At 41.2% G+C, this 23,476-nt stretch overlaps 1 protein-coding gene across 3 annotated transcripts; it reads left to right on the forward strand.

The window, feature by feature from the left end:
• The first annotated feature begins 7,489 nt into the window (after positions 1-7,489).
• Positions 7,490-21,560, forward strand: ALKAL2 (ALK and LTK ligand 2). 3 transcript variants are annotated; one of them, XM_057431870.1, is made up of 7 exons: positions 7,490-7,822; positions 8,354-8,422; positions 9,318-9,649; positions 12,087-12,140; positions 12,252-12,332; positions 14,663-14,729; positions 20,891-21,560. In XM_057431870.1, the coding sequence occupies exons 1-6, from the start codon at positions 7,662-7,664 to the stop codon at positions 14,725-14,727; spliced, it is 762 nt and encodes a 253-aa protein (XP_057287853.1). In that variant the 5' UTR covers positions 7,490-7,661; the 3' UTR covers positions 14,728-14,729; positions 20,891-21,560. The 3 variants fall into 3 exon arrangements, with proteins under 3 accessions (XP_057287853.1, XP_057287855.1, XP_057287854.1); XM_057431872.1 differs by having other exon boundaries at positions 7,762-7,822; positions 8,354-8,544; XM_057431871.1 differs by lacking the exon at positions 7,490-7,822 and having other exon boundaries at positions 8,208-8,544.
• The last annotated feature ends 1,916 nt before the right edge of the window (positions 21,561-23,476 follow it).

Here is a 23,476-nt window from a genome sequence, read left to right on the forward strand (position 1 = left end):
GCATTTCCTTAATTACAGAGACAAGTTCTTTGGTATATCAGAACAACATTTTACAAAATTTGCATAAAAGAGAAATAACCCCTTGGTTGAATATTTTAATTGGAAATTAACATTTTAAGACAGAAACCTTTCCCTTGTGGTATTTGTTGCCAAATCATTATAAAAACGCATGAAGACTTCCACAGATGACTGTGCCAACTGGAAAAGGTGAAAACAATTGCACTGCTTCTGTTATTCAGGCTAAGCTCAATGTAAAATCTAAATGAATTACATAAATACTGAATTGTCACTCAGATTTTTATCTTTAATGCTAACAAATCGGTACTAATTCAGCAACACAAGGTCTTCTCATAGCTATTCCTGTTGTTGGTTCTTTTACATTTAGCTGTGTTTCCTTCACAGGAACAAGTTAGAGCAAAAATTGCAGAAAAGGCTACTACAATGTGATTTTTTTAATTAATATGACACTTCAATATCAGCGATGGAAGAACCCATAAAAATTGAAGATTGGTCCCACTTTGTGATAAATGTCAAATCCAAGTAAATTTTCAGCTTCAGAACCATTTGGCATTAATGTTCTGTGAGACAAATTTGGAAAAAACTGACATTTTAGCTTAGAATAAGATTAAAAAGTGAAGAAGAATAGTAACAACAATAATAATATTAATCAACCCCTCGAATAGAACATTTTCACTGGTCTCAAAATGGCACTATTATGTGTGAAAACTTATTAAAAAATAGACTTGTAATTTTGAGGGAAAAATCAGGTCAGGAAAGAGGCTGAAGAGATCAATGGCCAGTAGCAAAATATTCAGTAAGTATGTTATAGCTTGTTAAAAATAATGTAATGTGAGGTAAAGTCATTTTCTGTCTTAGGAGAAAGACCAGCTTGTAAAGGTCATACAAAATTTATTTCTAACCTTTTCTTTTGGGCTAAAACTAAAGATATTGATAATTTTGGTCCATTGTCATACAAGATCTAGAAGCCCTTGCATTTATACAGACAAAATCTTTTTATTCTGTTCTGTAACTAAGTTGATTTCACTGTGATTCGGCCCAATTTACATTGATTGTTTGCTGCCTCCAGTGGAGGCCTTGTACAGCTGCCTAACCATAAAGACACGGAACTCTTCTTTTTAAGCTGATTTCAAGTTTTTAAGCTGTTTTTAGAAGCTGCTGCAGTTCCCAGATTCTGATGCTTATTTTATTCCAATTTAGGCCACGATGCAAAAAGCCCTCCTGTCAATTCTACTAAACGGTAAAAGTCTCCAAAGAGATGGCCTGTTTGCCGCCACCTCTATCCCTTCCATCATAGGAAGGTTGTGACTATACCAGAAGACAAAACTGAATGCTACCAGGGAGGGCTCCTGGCACTGGAACCCAGCTATTGAAACTGGTAAATCCCTGCCATGTGGTTAGCCTGTGACAACTGTCCCGATCGATTCCAGGGTATTGTTGGGAAGCTAGACAGTCCAGGAATTGTTCCTAATGAGTAGTCTGAGTAAGGCTGTCCTCTCACAGGCACTAAGAAGAATGGACAGAACAAATGTGGCCTATCCTGTGCCAGCTGGCTTAAGTGCCACAGACTACCAATGCTCTTGAGCACATTAGGTTTACTCCCGTAGATGAAGCCTCTATATGCCAGGTCCTGGATTTCCCGCAGTCTTGCTGACTCAGGATGTTTTTTCTCCCCCTGAAGGACAGCAGACTTCCACGCAAGAAGAAACACCATTCACAAATCTGGGCTAGTGGTTGTACAATACATTATATTGAAAATATATTCTGCATTTTTGTATCTTTGTACCATTTCAAGTGCAAAATCAAGAAAGGCTAGGAGTTGACATCTTAAATTTATAGACTTGTCTTTATAGTCATCTGCTGCTGTTGAGTAAACCTTCTAACTTTACTCTGGAAGGAAGTTTATTTCATTACAGAGCTGGTCATAAGTTGGGACTGCAATGCTAATTTCTGGAAGGAGAGAACCACTGGTGAACAGTGAACACATATATAGCAGGCTCACTGCTGCACAGTAGCTATAGAGCTGCTCATGGTTTCTTAGAATTGGATTAACCTCCCACCCTCCCTTAGCTGCTTTTGTAGGCACATGATCTTGCAAAGAGTACACTTGCCTACAAGGAGTCATTAGACCATGATCATGCCAATAGGCCCACTCTATAGCTGATCTGTACAAAGCTCTCCACCAGTCATGCTCACTTAATGGGCAGCATGCCTGCCTACTGGTGACCCACAGAAGAAAAGATGTACCTCTGTTCTTTAAAGTTCCCAGTGTTTGTGCTTATCATTCAGATGATGACAGTGAGTCAGATGGGATATCCTTATGTTGCCTGAAATGGCATTTGTTTTTCAGCATAAATTTTTTAAGAAGTGGTGCAAACATACTGTGAGATAACATTCTCAAATTTAGGCTATACTATCAAAACATGTTATCATTTATCAGCAATGGCTCTAAAAAACACATGTGATCCACTTGTCTCCTCAAGCTGAGAACTGTGGCTGGGAATGAAAGAGGAAGCTACTCTGCCTCTGAAACTGTTGAGTTCTTATGTACACTAAAGATACTCTCCTTCTGGCACAGAGAGATCAGAGTGAGCCAGAAAGTGTAATGCACTCATCAGCTAATGAGACATCAGCTAGGGCTTTTACTCATAATCTTATTTTGATGGGGAAAGGCAGTTTCTGCAGCTCCAGCTATACAACTCTAATCGAACAGATAGGATTCAACAGTGAACACACATATAGAAGGCTCACTGATGCACTGTAGCTGGAGAGATGCTTATGGACTGAAAGACAGTTTCTTAGAACATGATTAAGCCCCCCTACCATCTGTTAGCTGCTTCAAAGTTACGGGTTACATTAGTGTCCGCACACAGGCAACAGTCTACAGCCAAGAGAGGTTTGACTTGCTTCACTGGGGCATTAATTTTATTGTGCAAAATAAAGTATCTCTGAAAACTTAAATATAGAATAATTTAGAGTGGTGGTCTCTGGAGATTTCAGGCAATACTCTGAACACCATGAGAGGCAACTAAAAAAAGCAAGGCTATTCTGGTAAGACTTAAATGGTCTCCTGCTGGTTCAGCAGAATTTCCACACCAGCTTTACACTGCTGCAGCATTGCAAACTTGACTGAAGACAGTCCTGAAACTGGCTCAGTAACTGATGCATTGGCAAACTCAGAGTTTTCTTTAGGTTTGAATTTATATGCAGAGAATAGTTATAGCCAGAAATCTGGTTTGGGGTTTCTGTGGTGGGTTTATTTTTTTTTATTTTTTATTTTTTATTTTTTTCTTTTCACCGAACATCAAGCCATCAAGCTGTTCCTGGTCATAATACTGATAAAACATTTGGGAACTGCATCAAGGTTCTTCAGGTTTGGTTGCAGCAATGATTGATGGGATTTTAATCCTGTTGACATTTGCCTCAGGTAGGAAGTGGGGAAAGCCCGTAAAATGATCAATTGGCTTTAATATCCCTAACATCTGTTCAAGTTTTTGTTTGAGTTATATATGTTCTCTGGCTGATACAGGAATTCTTAATGCCTCATCTTTACTCTTCCCAGCAGCTGTCATTGGGCATTGCCTCTGAGAGTTGGAGGCTGACAGAGACGACTGAGCCAGGTGCATAAATATTATTTTATACTTATGTATAATACATTATATTGAAAACATCTTCTGCATTTTCATAACTTGAAGCAGAAATTTTGGAAGGTATCATCTGTTGGATGCAAAGTATATATTTTTCTATATAGATTTGAAAAGTAACTGTCACACATGTATCACACACTGCCATGTGTGTTGTCAGTATTTCAGAAGTCCAACTGCCATGTCATCCCACTGATACCCATTCAATTAACCCAACAGAATTACCAGCCCCATCTCATTCCATCCCATTTATGTCTAATGGGCCTGATGTGTAACCTGAAGATTAAACACTGGTTTTCTTCTGTGAAAAGTGGAAAGTCTAGATTTTAAACCAAAAAGAGCAACTTGATTTTTTAAGATTTTTGTAATCTGATGTAATGTTTAAGGAAAAAAAAAAACCTTATTTAAAAATATCATTTTGAGGTTCTGAATTCAGTAAAGACCAACAGAAGCAGCATTTTTGTAGGCTAGCTATATGAATGCCCATTGGAATTTTATCCTAAGTGTACACTCAGTTCCTGTATTGGTTATGAGCCTGATTTAGACAATCAGCTCTGCTCTGCAATCACTTCAGAAAACATTGCACTTGCTTTTATTAAATATAGATAGGAACCCTTATGTCTGTTATAATCAGCTGAAACAAGAGCATGCTTGAAACTGTAGGGCTCTTAGCATGAAAATTTCACCAGTCTTTGAAACAAGGAGAACACATTTTCTTGTTTTCATGTACACCATGTAAGAGAAGTCAAGACATCTTTCCTTTACTGTCTCACCATGGCATAATAAAATGGAATTGGTGAAAACAGTGACTAATGTGTGTTATTTAACAAAGTTAGAAATTCTGCCTGGCATTTGCTCCGAATACCAAATGTAGTGCCTCTGTTTCATAACCAGCAAGGGAACACAGGAGAGTATACAAGTTAAAACTATCCACCAGATACTGCATTTGATCTTCTCATTCATGTATGCTTACTTCACAAGGCCCTTATTCTGAGGATCATGAATTTTACTTTAAAGATGGGGCATTTTTAATTACAGTGTAGACTGATCTACTCACAAATTTTGATTGCAGAAGAATTCACTAACTCGACATCCTGTAAAAACACAGCAAAAAGTTGCACCAGGTGTTTTATAATGAAATCTACCACTCCAGGACAAGGCAAAATACTACTGTATAACATTACCTCCAATGATCTGCTCTCCCAGGTTCATGCTGCTTTTGGACACTATGTTTCATATCTCCCCCTCCATCTTCTTTCAAGGAACTCAAGCAGGGTTTTGTCCTGGCTGGGAAGGTGTGTTTATCTTTCATCTCTGCCTGAAGGGATTAAAACTTACATCTTGTAAACCCTGGAAGAATGTTTTTCTTCTCCATCCTGGCTGCTTGGTGTTGACAAGAGTCAGGTGCTTTCCAGTATCCAGGGAAGAAGTCCAAGAACCTGTGAGCAGTCATGGCAGACAGTGCACCTACTCACTTTAGAAGCCACAAGAGTCAGGCAGAGGGTGGGTGGAAATCTCAGGGATCGCAGTTCTGGTAATATACATGCGGAGTAGGAGCTTGGTAACATTTAGGTAATTAGCATGTAGATGGTTAGCTCAGATGGAGCCCTAAGAAAACATCCTTAAGAAAACGTAACCTGTTGGAACATCCAAGTATCATCCTAAAACTATCAGTGTGAATTTCAGTTAACTCCATTGAAGCCATGAGAGCTATTTCATACATTCATATAATCCAGAGTAAACAAATGAGAATAGACCCTTGCCTCAGTTTCTGCATGCACAAAAATGCAACAGACTGTTTATCTATCTGCCTCCTATTCCAGTATTACTATTGTACTTTGAGTCTACATGTCTATTGGTAAATGTAAAGGGAATATTCCTGAGCACTGGACTGAAATTTTCTATGACGTTAATTTGTCCTCAGTGCTTCTTGGGCTTGTGCCAGCTATCCTATTCCCAGACTCACGGTGGAGTTACCTCGTAAGAGGGATTAATGAAGTTTCTGATAATGCCCACTGTCACCTCAAAAGGAAGGAAGCTACATAAGCAGTATTACTCACAAATCACAGGTCTTTCCATGCCAGCTCGTCTCTGTGCCAAACATGACAGGCATGTCTAGATACACCTAACTTACTAGGAAAGAAACAGACTAATGTTCCTAAGTCGAACTGGTGTGGATTCAAAACACAGCCTGTTCCTTCCTTATGGGGTGGTGACCAAAAATGACACAGAAATTGTAGCTATAAGCTAGGTGAGAACCCACCCAGGTGTTCAGTTGACTTCCCAAACACCTCTTCCAGTTCTGCAGCTTTATCTACCTTTTTTTCCAAAGAGATTACTGTGGGTGAAGGATTACTTGAAATGTAATCACAGAAACAGAACAGCAGGCTGTATACTACCTGGCTCGTTTTGCACCTTCCCTATCTCCATTCGGTGACCCTAATGTGTCAATATTTGGTATGACTAACTTGTAAATACAGCCATACCAAGCTATTTCATGCAAAGGGCCTCTCTCTCCTATTTGTTGAAGTGCTCATTCAATTTATGTGTTTCTTCACGAGCCTTAAGGTGACTGGAAACAAACCATGAAGCCAAAGAGAAGGAAGGATTCTGGACTCCTGACAGAGCCTTCTTGCTCAGTCTTGCCTCTGGGTGTCTTTCTTCATCCTGTGCTGTATTTGTCCCTTTTTCTTTAGTAACTTTCTTGTGACAGCATGGACAGAGATTTTTGTGAAAACACATGTACATACCATTTATACGTTACTTTTAAAGGAAAGACAAATTGGGTAATACAGGTAAGAATAATAAAGCAGTAGTCAGAGACTACAACTGCATGAAGTAAGAGGGTGAAGGGTCTGGAGCACAATTCTTATGAGACACAGCTGAGGGAACTGGAGGTTGTTTCGTCTAGAGAACGCTCTTGGGGGACCTTAGCGCTCCCTACAGCTATGTGAAAGGAGGTTGTAGTGAGGTGGGTGCTGGCTCTCCTCCCAGGTAACAAGTGATAAGACAAGAGGAAATGGTCTCAAGCTGTGCCAAGACAGGTTTAGATCAGATATTGAGACAAATTTCTTCACAGAGAAGGTGATCAGGCATTAGAACAGGCTGCCCAGGGCAGTGGTGGAGTCACCGTCCCTGGAAGTGTTCAAACACCGTGTGGATGAAGCCTGCGGTGACATGGTTTAGTGGTGGACTTGGTAGTCCTGGGGACTTGATGATCTTACAGGTCTTTCCCAACCTGGTTGATTCTATGGAGGCGTGCAGCGCTGTGAAGGGCTATTAGCAGCTGTCCTGCAGCCCTCCCGCCCCGCTCCCTCCGCTCGCCCTGTGGCCGGCGGGACACGGCGGCTCCTCCGGGGAGTGGAGGGGCGGTGACCGCTAACGGCCGCAGAACGGGCCCTCACGCGAGTGTGGCGGGACCCTCGTGGTGGCCTCGTCCCTCAGCGCCGCCCGGCGGCAGCGCCTTGCCGAGGCTGGGCACCGGCCGCTGGGGGCCGCTGTTGCCTCTGCCTGAGTAGGTGCCGGCGGCGCGCGCTACCTGTGCGCGGTGCTCAGCAGAGCTGCGGTCCCACCGCCGCTGCCTTCTCAGGGGGCGGGCTCGGGGCACCGCCCGCTCGCAGCCCGCCAGCTTGCGGGGCTTGGGAAGCGCGCCCGCAGCGCGGTCCAACTCCGTGTTTGCCCGTTTCGGCTGCCAAGGGAGAGGTTTATCCACACAGTCAAAGTAAACAGGAAAGTTCAGGCGGATCGTGTTTCAGCCCCTCCACTCCGAGGGGCTCCGCGGGGAGGGCGGCAGGGGGTCGGGTTGCTGGTATTCGCTGAGGGAGCTCTAGCTCTCACAGGGAACCGCTACGTTCCCGGGGTGCCCCCACCCACCACGGCCACCACCTCCCCTTCCCTTGGGCTGTCACCGCTTCCGAGGGAGCCGGCGGCAGAGGGGCCGGCGGGGCTCTCCTGCCGGTGGCGCTGCCTTCTCCCTCTTCCCCACCGCACCCGGCCCCGATGGGAGCTCTTCCAGGCAGCGCCGCGCCACAAGCCCAGGAAGCCGCTTGGCCACCCGGGACCGCCCGTGCCAAGAATCGGCGAGGAGGGCGACGCGCCCGCTTCTCCCTCCCGCCCGCCCAGACCCCGCTCCAGCCACCTCTCCGCGTGCTTCCCGGCCGGTGGGAGCAGAAAATAGCCTTCCTCTTCCCCGGCAGCTCGCCCGCGCCCCAACACCTCCCCTTCCCCGCCGCGGCCAGGCGCGGAGTTCCCGGTAAACAGGCGTCTTCCCCGCCAGCCCCCGCCACCGGTCCCAGGCGGGGGAACGGCAGGAGCGGTGCTGGGGACCCGCCGGACGGGGAGCCGCGCCAGGCACATCAATATTTCAGCGGCTCCTCGACACGGTTCTAATTAAAGGCTCGGGCGAGGCGGACACCCCCCCCCCCCATATTCCCGCGGCCGCCCCCTCCCACTCCACACACACACGCTTGGGACCGTCTCTTTACGTCGGAGAGAGGCGAAGGAGTGACTGAGCCCTACCGGGAGAGCCGAGCGAGGGGGAGGGACGGGGGGACCGGGGAGGGAGGGAAGGGAGGGCGGGAAGGGGGGGGCTTGTGCAAGCAGCGACGCTCCCGGGGTTGCCAAGTGGACTTTTATTGTTTTCCACCCACTTCCAAGTCGATACTATCTGCCGTCTTATGTCCATCCTATAGCCTATATAAGCAGCTGCGCCCGGGCTGCCGGCGATGGAGTAGTTTGTGGATACGACAGAGCGCAGGGACGTGAGAGGGGCGGGCGGGCCAGCCGCAGAAAACTTGGGACTCCGCGCAGCTCGCGAGCTGTTGCCGTCCGGGGAGCGGCTCCCGGGGGAACAGCGCCTTGGCTCCGGGGAAACGAGAGACAGGTAACGCAGCCGGGAAGGGCCAGCAGCCCTTCTTCCTCCCCTCCTCTGTGTTCACCCCTCCCGTCCTGCAGGGCCAGCGGCCCGGCGGGGCAGTGCCGGTGACAGCCCGCGGGCCGGACGCCCGCGGGAGTTAGTGGCGACCCGCCGCACGGAGCGCGGGGCAGCCGGTGCATGAGGCTGGCGAGGGGGGCAGCTGTTCGTCCGAAGGCGAACGGCCCCCGGGACGAGGTACCTCCGCTGCGGCTGGCTGCCGCTCCCTGTGGAGGTGGCCGGGACCGTCCGCACCCCTTAAGAAAGGACGGGCGAAGGGAAGGCCGGCATTACCGCTCCCTGCCCCCGGACGGCTGTCCGCCAGCCGTGCACCGCCCGTCCCGGCTCTCCTGCCCGCAGCCCCATCGCGGCGCGTCGCAGGGCGGGGGACTCTCTGGGTGCACGGCTGCCGCCGCTCTTCAGCAAGAAACTTCGTGGAAAGTTGTCGCCCCTCGCCCCGCTCCTCAACTCCACTCCGAGGTGGGGCGGGACGCACCGCTAGCCGCCGCAACCGGGGAGTTGCTCCGGCAGCTCGCCGAACAAGGGGCTCCCGCCGAGGCTGCCCGCTCTGCGGCCCTCTGCTCAGCTGCGCAGCCCGCCCTCCCGTGAGCCCGCTGCTCTGCCCGCTGCTCTCCCCGCTTCGTAAGCTGCGAAGCGGCCTCCCCGCTTTCCTCCTGTAACATTTCCGATTTCACAGCCATGAGTCTCTCCACCCCCGACCCACCCCCGTTTTTCTCTTCCAGTGAAAGAGGCGGCCTCCCGCGGCAGCGGATCCTTCCTTCTCGTCTGCTCCTGAACCCTTCGGGTCAGACCGCAATGAGTGGACTGAGGTCTCCTGGGCTGCTGGGGCTGGTGCTCTTAATGCTCTCAGCAGGGTACTGCAAAGAGAAAACTGACTCCTCAGATTTGAAGGACAGACAGAGTCTCCTAAATCTGATCATGGAGATCATTCAGGAACTGAAAAGGTACCACCTGGAGAAGGACAGTGGGATGCAGTACTTCTCCAAGCACGACTATAACTTAGATAGAAGGGAAGTGGCCGACTACGGAGGATATCAGGACGAGCAGAGAGTTGGTAAGTCACAGTCTATGACTTGGGAGATCTTTTTCCCTGGGATGCCTTGGTGAATGAGACGTCACACCAGGTTACTAATTTTATATAAAGAATTCACTGCTCAAAATACGTGCAGATTCCCTTTGGTACTAGAAAGAGACACAGATGGCAATTTGGGATAGAAAAGCTCCATTCACATCTCAGAGTCTCTTAGTCTCTGGATAATGTGCTGAAATGAAAGTCCAACTTCCTGTGTGCTGGCTTCGAATAAAACCTATTAATAAGGGAAAAAAAATCTAAATGGTCTGAGATCAAAGAAGTAAGGGATGAAACCACTCCTGAAAGTTTACCACTTTTTAAAATGTGCTTTAAGTGTTTCTTGGAAACAACCCTAGTGAGAATTTCCCCTCCAGGACTATAGTATGTCCTCGTAGATCTCACAGCTAGAAGTCTTTCCTGCAGCTCAGCTTCATTAAAACTTTTTGCCCTGCTTATGAGTCCTTTTTGTACTACAGAGATAGCACCTTTGAAATACTAGGAAGGGAAACAGAATACTCCTCTGTCACAGTGCAAGCTATGACCACTTTGGGACCCTCCTCAGTCATCTTCCTACTCGTTGGAATGGCTCTTCTGTAACCTTCAGTGGAAGCCCCAGTTGGTTTGTAAGACCTTGTTCACAGTTGTACAGATAAGTCCAGAAACAGTCATACTAAGCCACACAGTGATGGATCGTTACCACTCAGTTTTGTGATGTGCTTCTGTGCATCTAGCTGAAAGTTGATGTGGCTTCTCTTACTGCCACCTCTAACATACCATTTGCTGTCACTCTCAAACCCCTACAGCATTACTGCTGCTCATCTTACCCCTCCTACTGAACGGAGTAGTTGCTACTAGTTAGGAATATTTGTTAGCAGCTGCCTACTCACCTTTTCCCAAACTGGCTTTCATTTATTAGTGTGCTGTTTATTTTGCCTTTATTGGTCTCAGGAAGCTTCATTGTACCTCTTCTTCATTCTCATTCATATTCAAATATCCTCATGACTTGCATTTGTTGGTGGTTGTCATGAAAATGTTACTTCTCCATCAGGTTGATTAATGAATATACAAAAGAAGACAGTTTTGTTCCACTTAAGATCAGCAGAGTGAGAACGTTTTGTTTTATAAATGCTGAAAAGTTAAGCAGGCCCAACTAAGCAGGGAACCCTGATCTGCAGGACTCTCAATCTCAACCTGGAACATGGGCATAGTTTTTGGTCACTCTGCATCAGCATATTGGTGTGAAACATCTGGTTTGTGCTAAGTTATCTATGTAAATAATAAACCTACTTGAGAATAGATTATTTAGTAGTGGTGTTACTGACTCCTAAGCAGTATTTTTCACTCTGTTATTATAATGGAGTTATTCCCAGCAACTCTGAAAAGGAACTACTGCTTGGAGTCTTTCATTTCAGTTTTGGCATCACTTTCCCAGTAAGCCTGTCCCATGGGAAATTTCTGAGTAAAGCATGTGTGTTTTTAATGCTCTTCACAACATAATTAGGTCAAATATGATATGGTCAATTTTACTTACACTGACTAAAGTCAGAAGTAAATGAAGAATGACTTTCGAGAAGTGTCTAACCTCACAAGTGATTCAGATCTCGATGGAAATGCTCTCCCTTATATCTGACAAGAGGTGCCAGGGGAATGAAAAAGGCTGCTCAGGCATTTTTGGTCAAATAAATAAAGTACCGTGTAGTGTATCATACACAATCAGCACTATGCTATCAGCATACACTTGGTAATGGAAAGCAGTCAAAATAGCTGTAAATCAGGAGGACACAAGCAAGGGTTAGAGCTAAAATGAATTTCAGTAAACCAGTTTCATTTTGCTATCTGCTGAACGCAAAATGCATGGCGGTAAACCACAAACGTAGGGAGCCAGAAGAGAGCAATTTGCTTGGGATCATTTCCTGTGAATTTTGTTTACTGCTAAAGGAGGCAGGGGGAGATTCCTGTAAGTAGATCAGTCCAGCTTCATGACTGCAGCAGGACAGCGCTTGTACAAACGTACCTGTGACAAAAGAGTGGATATATTTGAATACACCTTTGAGTCTTCATTACTAGCAGTATATACAACCATGAACTAAAATTTGTGGAAGAATTTAAATCTAGGTAGTCTTGATAATCTGACTCTTACTTGTTGTCATCATTAATGAGTGCACACCTAACAGACATAACTTCTTTCATCATCACAGTGTATTTCACATTGCATTTTACTGTGGCTTCTTATGTAAAACAAATGTTTGCAATCTGGCCTACTGTATGCAAAGGACTTTTGACCTCTGTGTGTCTGTCAAGATGGAGTGGTGATGTTTGCTGGACAGTTTATTCCCTGTCCTCATCCTGTGCTTGGCAAGCACATTTCCAGTGCAGCAGAATGACTGTTCTATTTTTATTTTTTTTTTTGTCTTGACAGAAATAGTTCCCAGAGATCTGAGGATGAAAGACAAGTTCTTAAAGCATTTAACAGGTATGTTTTAATTTTGCATTTGTAACCATCATTTCATGTACATACCATAAGCTGCACTACTCTTCCTGTGAGTTCTGCTGATTCATAACGTATTTTTAATTTCTATTTCAGGTCCACTCTACTTTAGCCCAAAATGTAGTAAACACTTTCATCGGCTTTACCACAATACAAGGGATTGCACCATCCCAGCATGTAAGTCCCAAAGCCAGAGGCCTTCATAAAAAACCTAGAACCTAAAACTTAATAGCTCTATAAGGTACCAGTAGTGATACCATGTTACATTACATTCTGTGCAATGAAGAATTTGGAGTGCTCTAAAATGTACCGGGTATGCTTTACAGTGTTGCCAAAACAACATCAACATTACAGTGAGGAAAATGGAAACACAGCTTTTTCACTGCAGATATACGGCTCAGAATGGCTGTAAACACAGGACTGATGTACATGATTCTCGTTCAAAAGGCATTTGCTTTTTGTAGGAACACATAACTCCTCTCACAAGCCTCTCTCACAAACCTTTAGTTTCTAGTGCTGCAAGTTCAAGGTAGAATAAGAAATCCAAGTGGGGCTATTTCCTTTTCAGTGATCATTTAAGTTGAATATGTTTTATAGACATTTTATTCTTTGGTCAGCTACAAATCTACCAGTGATGTTGCCAGTGAATCTTTGCAATCCTTAGGGCATTCGAAAAGTGTCACTTCCTAAGGCTTAGCTGATGGACACAGATAAGCAAATTCAACTTACAAGATCTCATCAGTGCTGACAGCACAAGAGAATTTAAAAAAAAAAAAAATCAAACATTGACATTTATCAGTCAGTAGATGTGACTCCAGACTCATACTGAGGTGGACCTGTTGTGTAAGCAGATGCTATTTTAGTACAGCCTTTTCAGAATGGAAGCACACTTTATTTTACTTGTCTGAGGTCAACCAGTTGGGTCAGTAGCAGAGCTGGGAATAGAAACAAGCGTTAGAGATTCCAAGTTTTAAGTATTAATAAATATTTCAGCCCAATATATTTTAAAGGCATATTTGGTAAGAACTGCAGACTTTCTCCCTATTTGTAAGGCTTCACATGAGGAGTACCTGGGAAAGATAAGGATTTACACATAATGGCTGACCAGATCACATTCCGTTTACATGGATGGAGACGGAAGTTGTTCATAACTAGTCTGCTTTGAACCATCAAATGGTCACATTACCTGTTTCTTAAGGACCACAACACAAACATCATTTGACTCAATACTAATGAGTACTCAAAGCTAAAATCTAGTTGCTCTTACAGTCTGAATTTGCCTTTTCCTCCTGACAGGTGACATACCCAGTATCACGTCTGGATAATAGAGAATAATTTATATGAATGGCAATTATACAATATTATAATATTGTTAACACTGCATCTCTAGGAAACATTAGATGTAGATACTCATTAATGAAATAATGCCTAATGAAAATCAACATTAGTCACCAGACTGTATGACTAGCATCTTTCTAGTAACTTTCTAACCAGTAACTTTCTTCTAGGAAAATGAGGTAAACAACCTGCTTGAATTCTGCATTCATACTGCATCATACACAGTATGATGTTACTTTATGAAAATATTCTGATTTCAGGTAATTCTGTTCATTCTGTGTAGAAATTCAAAGGCCAAAGAAATTAAAAGTGTCTATGGTACTGCAACATGGTGGTAGCCAGTACAGAAGCATACCTTCTAAGACTTTGTACAGCATAGCAGCATTGGCACCTAAAAAGTAATATACTCTGCTATCTGTCCATAACTAAATTTCACAATATTTGCCTTCAGTTTTCCATGTTGAAAAAATAAAAACAACCCCCTCTTAATTTTTCAGTTTTACATTGTTTCTGCCCCTTATTATGATGCATCAAAAAAGCAGAAGGTACTCAAAATAAGGACTACTAACAATAGGAAAAAAATAATTTTATTAGTTTTAAGATGAAGCTCCATACAGTTATGAATTAATTTGTATGATGTGGTCACCTACTCAGGCTGGAATTAACATTCCTGTAACTAGGAGATGTTATTTGTCTAATTTAACAGTTTTTCCATTAAGAAAATTTATTGGGGTTGCATTACTTAATATTAAGTTGATAGACTTGCTCCCTGAGGGCTAGATTTTAAAGATGGATGTGCACTACTTATTCTTCCTCTAGCATGGAAATACTGCAGTGACATGTTTACATCCCACATTTAAACACAGACAAGGATATACACATTTTCGTAGGTACATACATTTGGAGATCCTCCAAGCACATTCATGCTATTTGTTTATAGACAGTACATGTGCAGAAGTCACTTGCATATGTGCCACTGGACATGGCTTTCAGTAATGCAATTTTTACACACTATTTCTAAGTCTAAAAGTCTGATTTCTATACTGATTTCTATACACCAAACTAAGGTGTTCATTTACAACAACAATAATTCGAACAGTTACAAATTTTTATTTTTAGAGGCAAAATTGGTTACTTTAGTAATTTTATTTATGCTCTTTTCATGACAGACTATAAAAGATGTGCCAGGCTTCTTACTCGGTTGGCAGTAAGCCCAATGTGCATGGAAGGATAAAGGTAAGCTTTCTCATAGCAGTAATGACACTTAAGTGCATAGCAAAGCACTGAAAATTTATACATGAAAATTTATGGGCATGTAATATCACTTGTCCTTTGGCTAAGGTATCCCCTTTCAGAGTACTTTAAGTAACTGTCTCAATCTGGCAAATACTGGCAATAAGTAAAGGGTACCCCCTACTGGAAGTCTTTATAGAGAAGTCCATGTGCCTCAGCTGGAAATTACTCATAGCAGTATACAGTTATCAGAATGTGTTGTTACAGAACAAAACACAACAGCTGTAGCTTATTTTTCAAAAGTTGACTCAGTACACAATTGCAGCAGCCCTTTTATGTGTGCAGCTGTAGATCTATGGTGTGCATTTTAGGATGAGTTAATATATACATAGATATACACATGAAATGCAGATAGGTTGCAGGTGCTTTCAAGCAGTTCCATTAAAATGTATTATTAGTAGCATTGATAAACCAACTTTAAGCTACTCAGACTTTTTGGCATTTTCGTTGTGTTCACCTCTCATATCTATGGGTTTATGTATTCCACTTTTGCCTAGATGTACCTCTATCTCCTACAAATACTTGGGGAATTTCACCATGCACCAAAACAAAACCAAAAGCCAACCAACAAAAAAAAAACAAAAAAACCCCCACCAAATAAAAAAAAAAAACAAAAAAACCCCTTTCAAACTATCTGTATTTATAGAAAACCAACACATAAGGATAAAGAAGGACTAATTTACATTCTGTCCTCAACCTTTACCTGAGACAAAAAATGTGAGCTCTGACAAAGGGATAAATAATAACCCCTGTGGATCTGTCAGTAACAAATGCTATCAAACCAAGATACTTTGTCACAAATTACACATCTTGTAGGGAGTCTGTGAGAAAAAGCAGTAAATTAAGCATCTTAGTTTATTTTTTTAAAGCACTGACACTGTTCATACTGAAGAGTCTAAAACAGGATAAAATTTAAAGAGCAGAATTATGAAGTCATGCAGGAGTAATCAACTGCAGAAATACATGGGATGTTGTGAATAGGCAGACACAGTTCTGTAGAAAATGCAGGGGCTGTAGTAAATCACATACCAAGTGTGACAACCATTTCACACTTGGAAAAAGACAACATACTAGAATTCATGAATAGAATCATTGTTTATAAACCACCTGAAATAATCAGTGTTGCTGCAGTACTACATTTCAGGACACCACACCTGAAGACCTATGGGTGCTTCCTGTGAGGATCTAAAGAAGTGCAACATAGATGACCAAAGACCTAGAAAACTCAATTTACAAGAACAGCTAAAAGGATTTGGGATTATTTAATCTAAAACCAAGATGATTGCAGGAAAACATGATGGAGCTATTGAGTTTAATAAAAAGTAGCTACAAGCCATTCTTTTTATCCAGTGTTGATAAAAAAAATACTTTTTTTTTAATTTTGCAACAAAAGAGGATTCCAGCTAGATATAAGACTTTTCTAGTGGCAAGGGCAGAGATAATACATTAGATATAATTCAGCATCCTGAATTTACACTAAACTCCTCAACATTTCCTTAAGTGTTTTCTCCCTGACTTCCTAAAATAAACCTAAACTAGCCCAGCTTCAATGTGGAATGTTTCTAACGTTCAGTAACTTTTACACTACTTGTCTTAATTTGAAGCCTGCAGCCATGGAGAGGAATCTTACTCACAGAATCACAAAATGGTTTGTGTTGGAAGGGACCTTTCAAGATCATACAGCTCAACTGCCCCCGCCATGGGCAGGGGCACCTCCCACTCACTCAGGTTTCTCAAGCTCTATCTAGCCTGGCCTTGAACACTTCTTAGGGATGTGAATACATCATACATCATATGTTCAGGAATGGAATTTTGGAAACAGCTGCATACAGTATTTGGATAAATAAAAGTTAGCAATAGGTAACTCCTTTTATCTAACTGAAGAAAGGCTAGTGATTCAACCTTTCAATTGTGAAATCCAGAAAGCAAGGAACAAATAAGCCATTATCTACTCACCTGTGAAAGATAAGTGACTAATGTTATTGCCAATGCTAATAAGCAGATACATCAGACTAGGGAATTCTTTTCTCCCTTTTCTTAGAAAGTTTTATATGTACCTTTACATCTTGTCATGTAAACATAAACTCAGAATACAACGGAATAGTAACTGAAGTAGTTCACAGCTCAAGCTGGGAGTCTATTTTAAAAAAAATCCACATCATTTTGCCAAACAGTGCCTTGGTTCAACTAGCAGGCATGTTTCAGCAAGAATAGCAAGCCTCACTTCTGTTATTCTCCACACAGGCACAAATCATTAATACTATCAGCACTCATAAGTAACCTCCATTGGTAAAGAGGAAGGTTATTATCTACCACACATGCCTTGATAACTACAGGTGTCTTCATAAAATTAAGCACCATCCCTCCTCACAGCTTCTCCACTGCATCAGTTCAATTTATGTGCGTAAGACATCTCCTCTCACGCAGAAGTATAATGCAGGCCTTATTTGTTTTTGTCATGTCATAGACTGAATTGTAGAAAAATGGGTTCTTTTGCATTTTTCCATTTACCTTTCTCACCATGAAGCATGTAGTTATCATTAGTCCAAAATATTTTCAAGAAGTTGCAAAGTTTTGAACATGGTACCACTTGTATGTAGCAAGAAGAGATTTCAAAGCCATTTCATACTTAAGATGGCTTTCTGGTATATGAAGTTTATTTGTAGTAAGGCAATAGGTAAACACTTCTGGTTTCTGCTATAAGGCTACTACTTAGTATCAGGTCTAAAGCTCAGACTAGTGCTTGAATATTAGTTAACAAAAATTTCTTATATGATACTGCTCCACAAAGGTCTAAATTAGATTTCCTGTTTTGCTTAGTATGTGATTTTCACTTCATTGGATGCTTACGCATGGGCTGGGCTACAGATGAATTACTGCTCTCTGATACTTAGGCAAACTAAGATGACACATTTTTCAGATACACAGATATCTGTCCATTGGTTTGGGGGGAAGTTAAAAAAAAAAGGATTTGATTTTTATTTGTACTTTAAATGTATTTTGGACTATCATAGCTTTAAAGCACTCAAGACACTGAAACTAACTGTTAAGATCAAACAGGAAGAAGTGAAAACAGGAATTGGGCATCTGTTACTGTCACAGTACATACCTAAAGGTATGTGTGATACAATGTGCATTACAGAGCCTTCACTTTTCCTCATTTATCCTACACATATGTAACTGGGCTCCCTCTTCTCTTTAAGAGTACATGTTCACATTTTGCCTGTCCCACAGCTGTAAGCAATGCAGGGACTCAGAAACAGCGAAAACACTCTGATAACTGAAATTGTCTTTGGAACTCAATCTTTGTAAACCCCTCAGGATATATTGACCATACTAGTAATGTATGTTAAAAAAGCTGAAAATACAAGATAAACTTAGAAACTTTAAATGCCTACAGGTAAAACTGAAATTACCACAATAAATATCCAATTCCTGTACACCATTTAATATAGCCATTAATTCAAACTATTCTTAAACCAAAATAATATTTCAGCTCTTATGTTTTGCTTCAGGTGTTTTGTAACAATGGAACCAACAGCCCTTAATTGCTTTCTCTCTTACACAGCTTCTAATTCAAACTAGTATCAAGTGCCCTCAAGAAATGTCAGATGCTTTCATTTCATAAAAGAAGTGAAGGTAGAATTAAGATGTGGGGTTTGCATACTATTCAGTGAAGGCAGACCCTTCTCTAGATTTATCACATATTACTTCCTATGACATGTTCTATCACTTCTGCTTGGTGACAGGAAGCAGTGCCTACAGTAACAAGTTTAAGACTTTTATGAGAACTACTGCTTTGAACTAGAGAGGCAGACAGTGTAAATGGTTACTAGTGTGGTAGAGTACAATTTTTAATTTAAGTAGCAATTCTGCATTTTCCTTACTATGGGGTCTCTCTGTGGCTAGCACCAGATGTAAAATTATGAGCTTTATCAGCTTCAATGCACAGATCACTGCGATCTGTTGACATTAGAGCAGACTTCCACCTGGATATTCACCCAGGGAAGGAACTTCTTTTATAGCACTTGGAAGCTGAGCTACAAAATCCTGCTGGCACAGTATTTTAAAGCTTATATTAATATTTAAGCCACTAAATTCTTCTCTACTATAGATCAGCTTTATCTTAGAGAGTTTAATTCTATCATCATGAGCTGATGATAGAGGTTCCCAACAGAGACTTTAATCAGATAGCACTCAGGATCTTCACTAAGACTACCTGCCATTCTTCAGCTAAATTCCAGTCTAATTTTCCTAGACTGACGTATATAACATAACTACATGAAAAAAGTACAACAGATTGATTGATGCTAACAAATCTGGGGCCTTTTCAAGGGTTTCTGAAAATGCCAGGGATTTAGAAAACTGCAATTCAGCTGAGAATCTAGGACCCACAACTTTTGATCCAAAGGCAGGTATGGATGAGATGACAAATGAGCATCCTACCTACTTCCAGTTTTTCACCCTCAGTGAGCTGCACGTTCCCATTAGTATTAGTAATGAAAAAAAAACTATTAAATTCTCAGTGTTTAACTTGTCAGTTGTACCACACACTAATCAAAAGCATGTTTAAACATCACTTTTAAGCATCACACCTTAAACAGGGTACAGCAGAAGCACACATACGGAAAATAAGCTAGATGAAAATGCAAGACAAGGAAAATTTACGTCATTTTCCCCTCTACGGAAGGATATTTAAAAGAAGTATGTGTCCTATCTGCAAAGCCAGAAAAAAACCCTAAACTACATTAAGCTTTTCAGTAACATTATTACATTTCTTAATAGCTTTTAAAAATTGCAAAACTAAATATGTTTAAATACTATTAAAAAAAATTTCTGCATGCATCAATGGCTTGATTTCCAATGGATTATGTCAAGTCCAACTGACTCTGCATTCAAATGATTCTGTTACAAGTTATACTTCAGCAGTAGAAAATGCAGAGAAACCCAAATCAGAGAATTGCCACTGATCCTGGGAGAGATGGTTACATATAGTCAGATAGACAATATGAAATCTTTTTCTGTGAAAAGTGACATCAGCAGAACTCTAGTATCAGAGAACACCTCTGTTTTATCTCCTACATGGACTTTTGGGGTCCATGAAACACAAGCTTCAGCTGAACTCTCTTGGCATGCAAAAGTACGGAACCCGTGCAGGTCCTGTTGACCAGTAAGACATAGTGCATTTTTTACTTTGAAATAATGGCATTAACAGGTTGTCTTAAAACCACATGAAACTGAGGAGACTTGCTGCAAGTCTCGAAGATGTGGTTGCTGAAAACAAACTCAGAGGTTACTAGAGAGAGGATGGATTACTAGATAGGTATAAGCCGAGACAGTTACGCTACATTTTCTCAAAAGGCTTAAAGATGTGGGAGAAAAGGGTTGAAGCCTGTAATTTTCTGTCAGTGATTTTGATATCACTGTCATAAAAATGGTTTTGATTTCATTCCAAGAAACTGTTCTGGGAAGAGTTAATGGGCAGCAAATCCTGGAACTCCTACTCAGCTGGTGCTGCCTTAGTGTTTGCATATCCCAAGGGCTGCATTTATATGATCAAACTGTAGAAATTTCTGTTTGTTTCTTGTCTGCATGAGTCCAGATTTCTTCACTAATGGGCCCAATTAAACATGAAATCGCTCCTAGGTCCTTCCAGCCCTACCTTGACAAATTTGTATTACTGGGCATCGTACCATCAGCTTCAAGACACCAAGACATTAAGATAGAAATCTGCAATCTGTTAATACTATCATTGAGGCTTTTTGACTTCGCAGCTGCACTTTAAGAAAAGGCTAAACATAACCATAGCACATTTTCAATAGGTAGAACTGTATTTTCCTAATCTATTTACCTAAAATGAACCAGTGCAAAAAGGGACCCTTTCCAAAATTTCAGCCTTTATTAATAAACAAAACAGTAATTTAGCAGTCAGGCTGCCATGAACTAAACTAAGCTAAATCAGAACTGCACTACTGGATCTTTCCAAAGTTACTACTGAATTCTCCAGTTCTATTGACTCAATATGATGAATACATTCTTAAAACACATGCATACAAGTATAAAAATGATGAAAGGCAATTTTCTTCTTTCTTTTAATCCACCAGATGTTATTACCATGAAAAGAAATACCAAGAACCAAGAGAAGTGCCTTGGAAACCAACAGGGAAATAGAATTTACTACCTTTATAACATATTCCATTGTGAACAAGAGATTTATTTTTGCAGATTGACAGACTACTTCCCATAATTCTTTTAACATGCGTTTTGTATGTCATCAACAGTTTGCAGTGACATTCTTTCCAGTAGCGTAACTGCCAGTAGTACTTAATGCTCCATTCTTTACACTTTACAACTGATGTGTAATGCTACCAAAAATTATGTAAACACAAATATTTCACCAAGAAAATTGATGTTCTGTTGCTTAATTCTACAGTTTCAAGGAATGTTTGTTTGTATATCTAGAACTACTAAAGATCTGCTCCACAGTAGTTGTGGTCACTTGATATCCTTCATGCTTATGCAATTTTTTAAAAGTTTGGTTAAAACAGACTTGCATTGGGGTCACATTGTACCCTAGTAGTACAAATTGCATGACAAGCAGGAATGTGATTCCAAGCAGACATATTTTTTGGGACAATGGAGCATGGATTTTGTACACAAACACAAGCTGCCATTAATTTACTTTATATAATAAATGTATAAAACATTCCAGCAAACGTGCAATATGTAAATACTGTAAATAATAAGCGTAAGTAATAAAGTGTTTGGTATTAAGTTGTTCTCAGTTTGCTTTCTGTTCACTGAATCCAGATAAACTATCTTCTGGTAGCTGCTATCATTTATCCACACTCAAACCTCTTTCTGTAAGAGATCTGAGTGTAGATAAGACTTTCCCTAGAATGAGAAAGAAAGGTGTACCCACCTCAGAGGAGTCTGGTCATGTGAACACTTGGTATGGATTTGTGAGGATGGACCAATCTGTGTGTTCAAGTCTAGACCACAAGGCTGCTCCAATTCTCTACAGCCTCATAATCTTTTTTATTACCAATGATTGTTTCAGGGTGTTGTTTGCATGTTAAAAAATCATAAAAAATAAAAATAAAAAAATCTGCAGTCTATTTATGCTATTGCCAGGCAATAAAAATCAGTAAACGTCCAATAAATCATTTCAGTGTCATAACATTTTTAAGGAGTTAGTGAACTCAAGAAACCTTAACACACATTTCCCTTTATTCCTTAAATCAGGTATTAAATCCAGTTGTCATTATAAAATAGTTTAAACAGGAAGAAAAATTTTATCTGTGAACTATACATGAACCTCAGGTACTCTTACCTTCATACTGTCATTTAGCTTCAATTTTACCCTCAATTCAAACCACAAAATGCAGAAACAGAACCAAACATACCCCTCTCCACCCTGAGAAACAGCTAGAAGCTGGGATACTGGAAATGCACACTTCAGAGGCTTTAGCATCTAGCTCTTCAGAAGAAAGAAAAGGCAGAAGTACAAAATGCCAGCCTAGAACTTGGCTGTATTTAGTAAAAGAGAGGTACATATTTGTTACTTGGTTTCAGTGATCACTAAATGCTGAAGTTTCATTGCTCAATGGGAGTAACACATGCATACTGAAAAACTGGTAGTTAAAAGAATCTACTACTACAGGATTAACTTGGCTGCTCACCCGCAGTAAACATATGGGTGGGTGGAACTCTGCTTCTCTGTGGTTCCATGGGCTGAGATCAGATCACAGCATATGACTGAACATGAGTTATAAATTAGTACAAATCTTTCTTTCTGTCGTAAAACACCTGAAATCCAGTTCAATAAAAATCTTCTAGAAAATCTTGCAAAAGGAAAAAAGTAATTTATTTAATGATTTAATGGATGAATATAAATAAATCAATCCCATGGAAGTCTTCTCTGGATTTAGCAGAGGTCTGTGTGCTTTGAAAGAAGATACAACTATACTATAGCACAATTTTCTGTATTTAGTCTTGGATATAACCTTACTACCTGATGTAAAACAAGCCATGGGGGAGAAGAGAGGGAAGGAGGAGTCCGTTCTGTAGTTTTCCATTCAACGTTACATTTTTCATGACGGGTATTTTAAACCTGTAAGAGCTTAGACATCTGGATGATAACTTGTATATTAATCCAATGTCCACTGCTTCTCTTGGAACCCAAATAACGGTCCTGCACAACTGTCCCTCCTGAAGGCAATCCCTTCTCTGTATTCTTGTGTTCTACAAGTGATGTAAAATACCACGGTGCTCTCCTTCCCCTTCTCCAAAAGGAACCTACTAAGGGTAAAATCAATCCATCAGCTTCTTTCTCCTAACAGAGCTGGTGAATGATTTAGCCAATAGATTGCTTGCTGAAAATATCTTAAGGCAAAAACTTTTAAAATCTTAACTGAATTTAACACAAACAGTTTTGACTTCATGTTACTTTGCAGGGAGATTCCTTAGCCTAGTGAAGTTAAACAACCATACCTTTTTATTTCCCTTCTGTTACCCCAGCAACTCAAAGATTTAAGACTTTTAAATCTTAAGTTTAATATGTAGGAAAATATAGGCTCAATTCCATCATGGTCCTACTCAGCCATGAATGGCAAAGCACAAACCATCATGTTCTCAATCTTCTGAATTATTTTATTTTCACTGGAGTATTTTAAGTGGTCATTATACCA

Source organism: Pezoporus wallicus, unplaced genomic scaffold, assembly GCF_028554395.1.
Source record: "Pezoporus wallicus isolate ANWC-B61680 ecotype Strahan unplaced genomic scaffold, APGP_CSIRO_Pwel_v1 contig_161, whole genome shotgun sequence".
NCBI classification, from domain to species: Eukaryota; Metazoa; Chordata; class Aves; order Psittaciformes; family Psittacidae; genus Pezoporus; species Pezoporus wallicus.

Coding starts and splice junctions, on each gene's coding strand:
- ALKAL2 (XM_057431870.1), top strand. CDS start 7,662: ATGGGAGCTCTTCCAGGCAGCGCCGCGCCACAAGCCCAGGAAGCCGCT. Junction 7,823..8,353: donor CTCCGCGTGCTTCCCGGCCG/GTGGGAGCAGAA, acceptor TCCATCCTATAG/CCTATATAAGCAGCTGCGCC. Junction 8,423..9,317: donor ATACGACAGAGCGCAGGGAC/GTGAGAGGGGCG, acceptor TTTCTCTTCCAG/TGAAAGAGGCGGCCTCCCGC.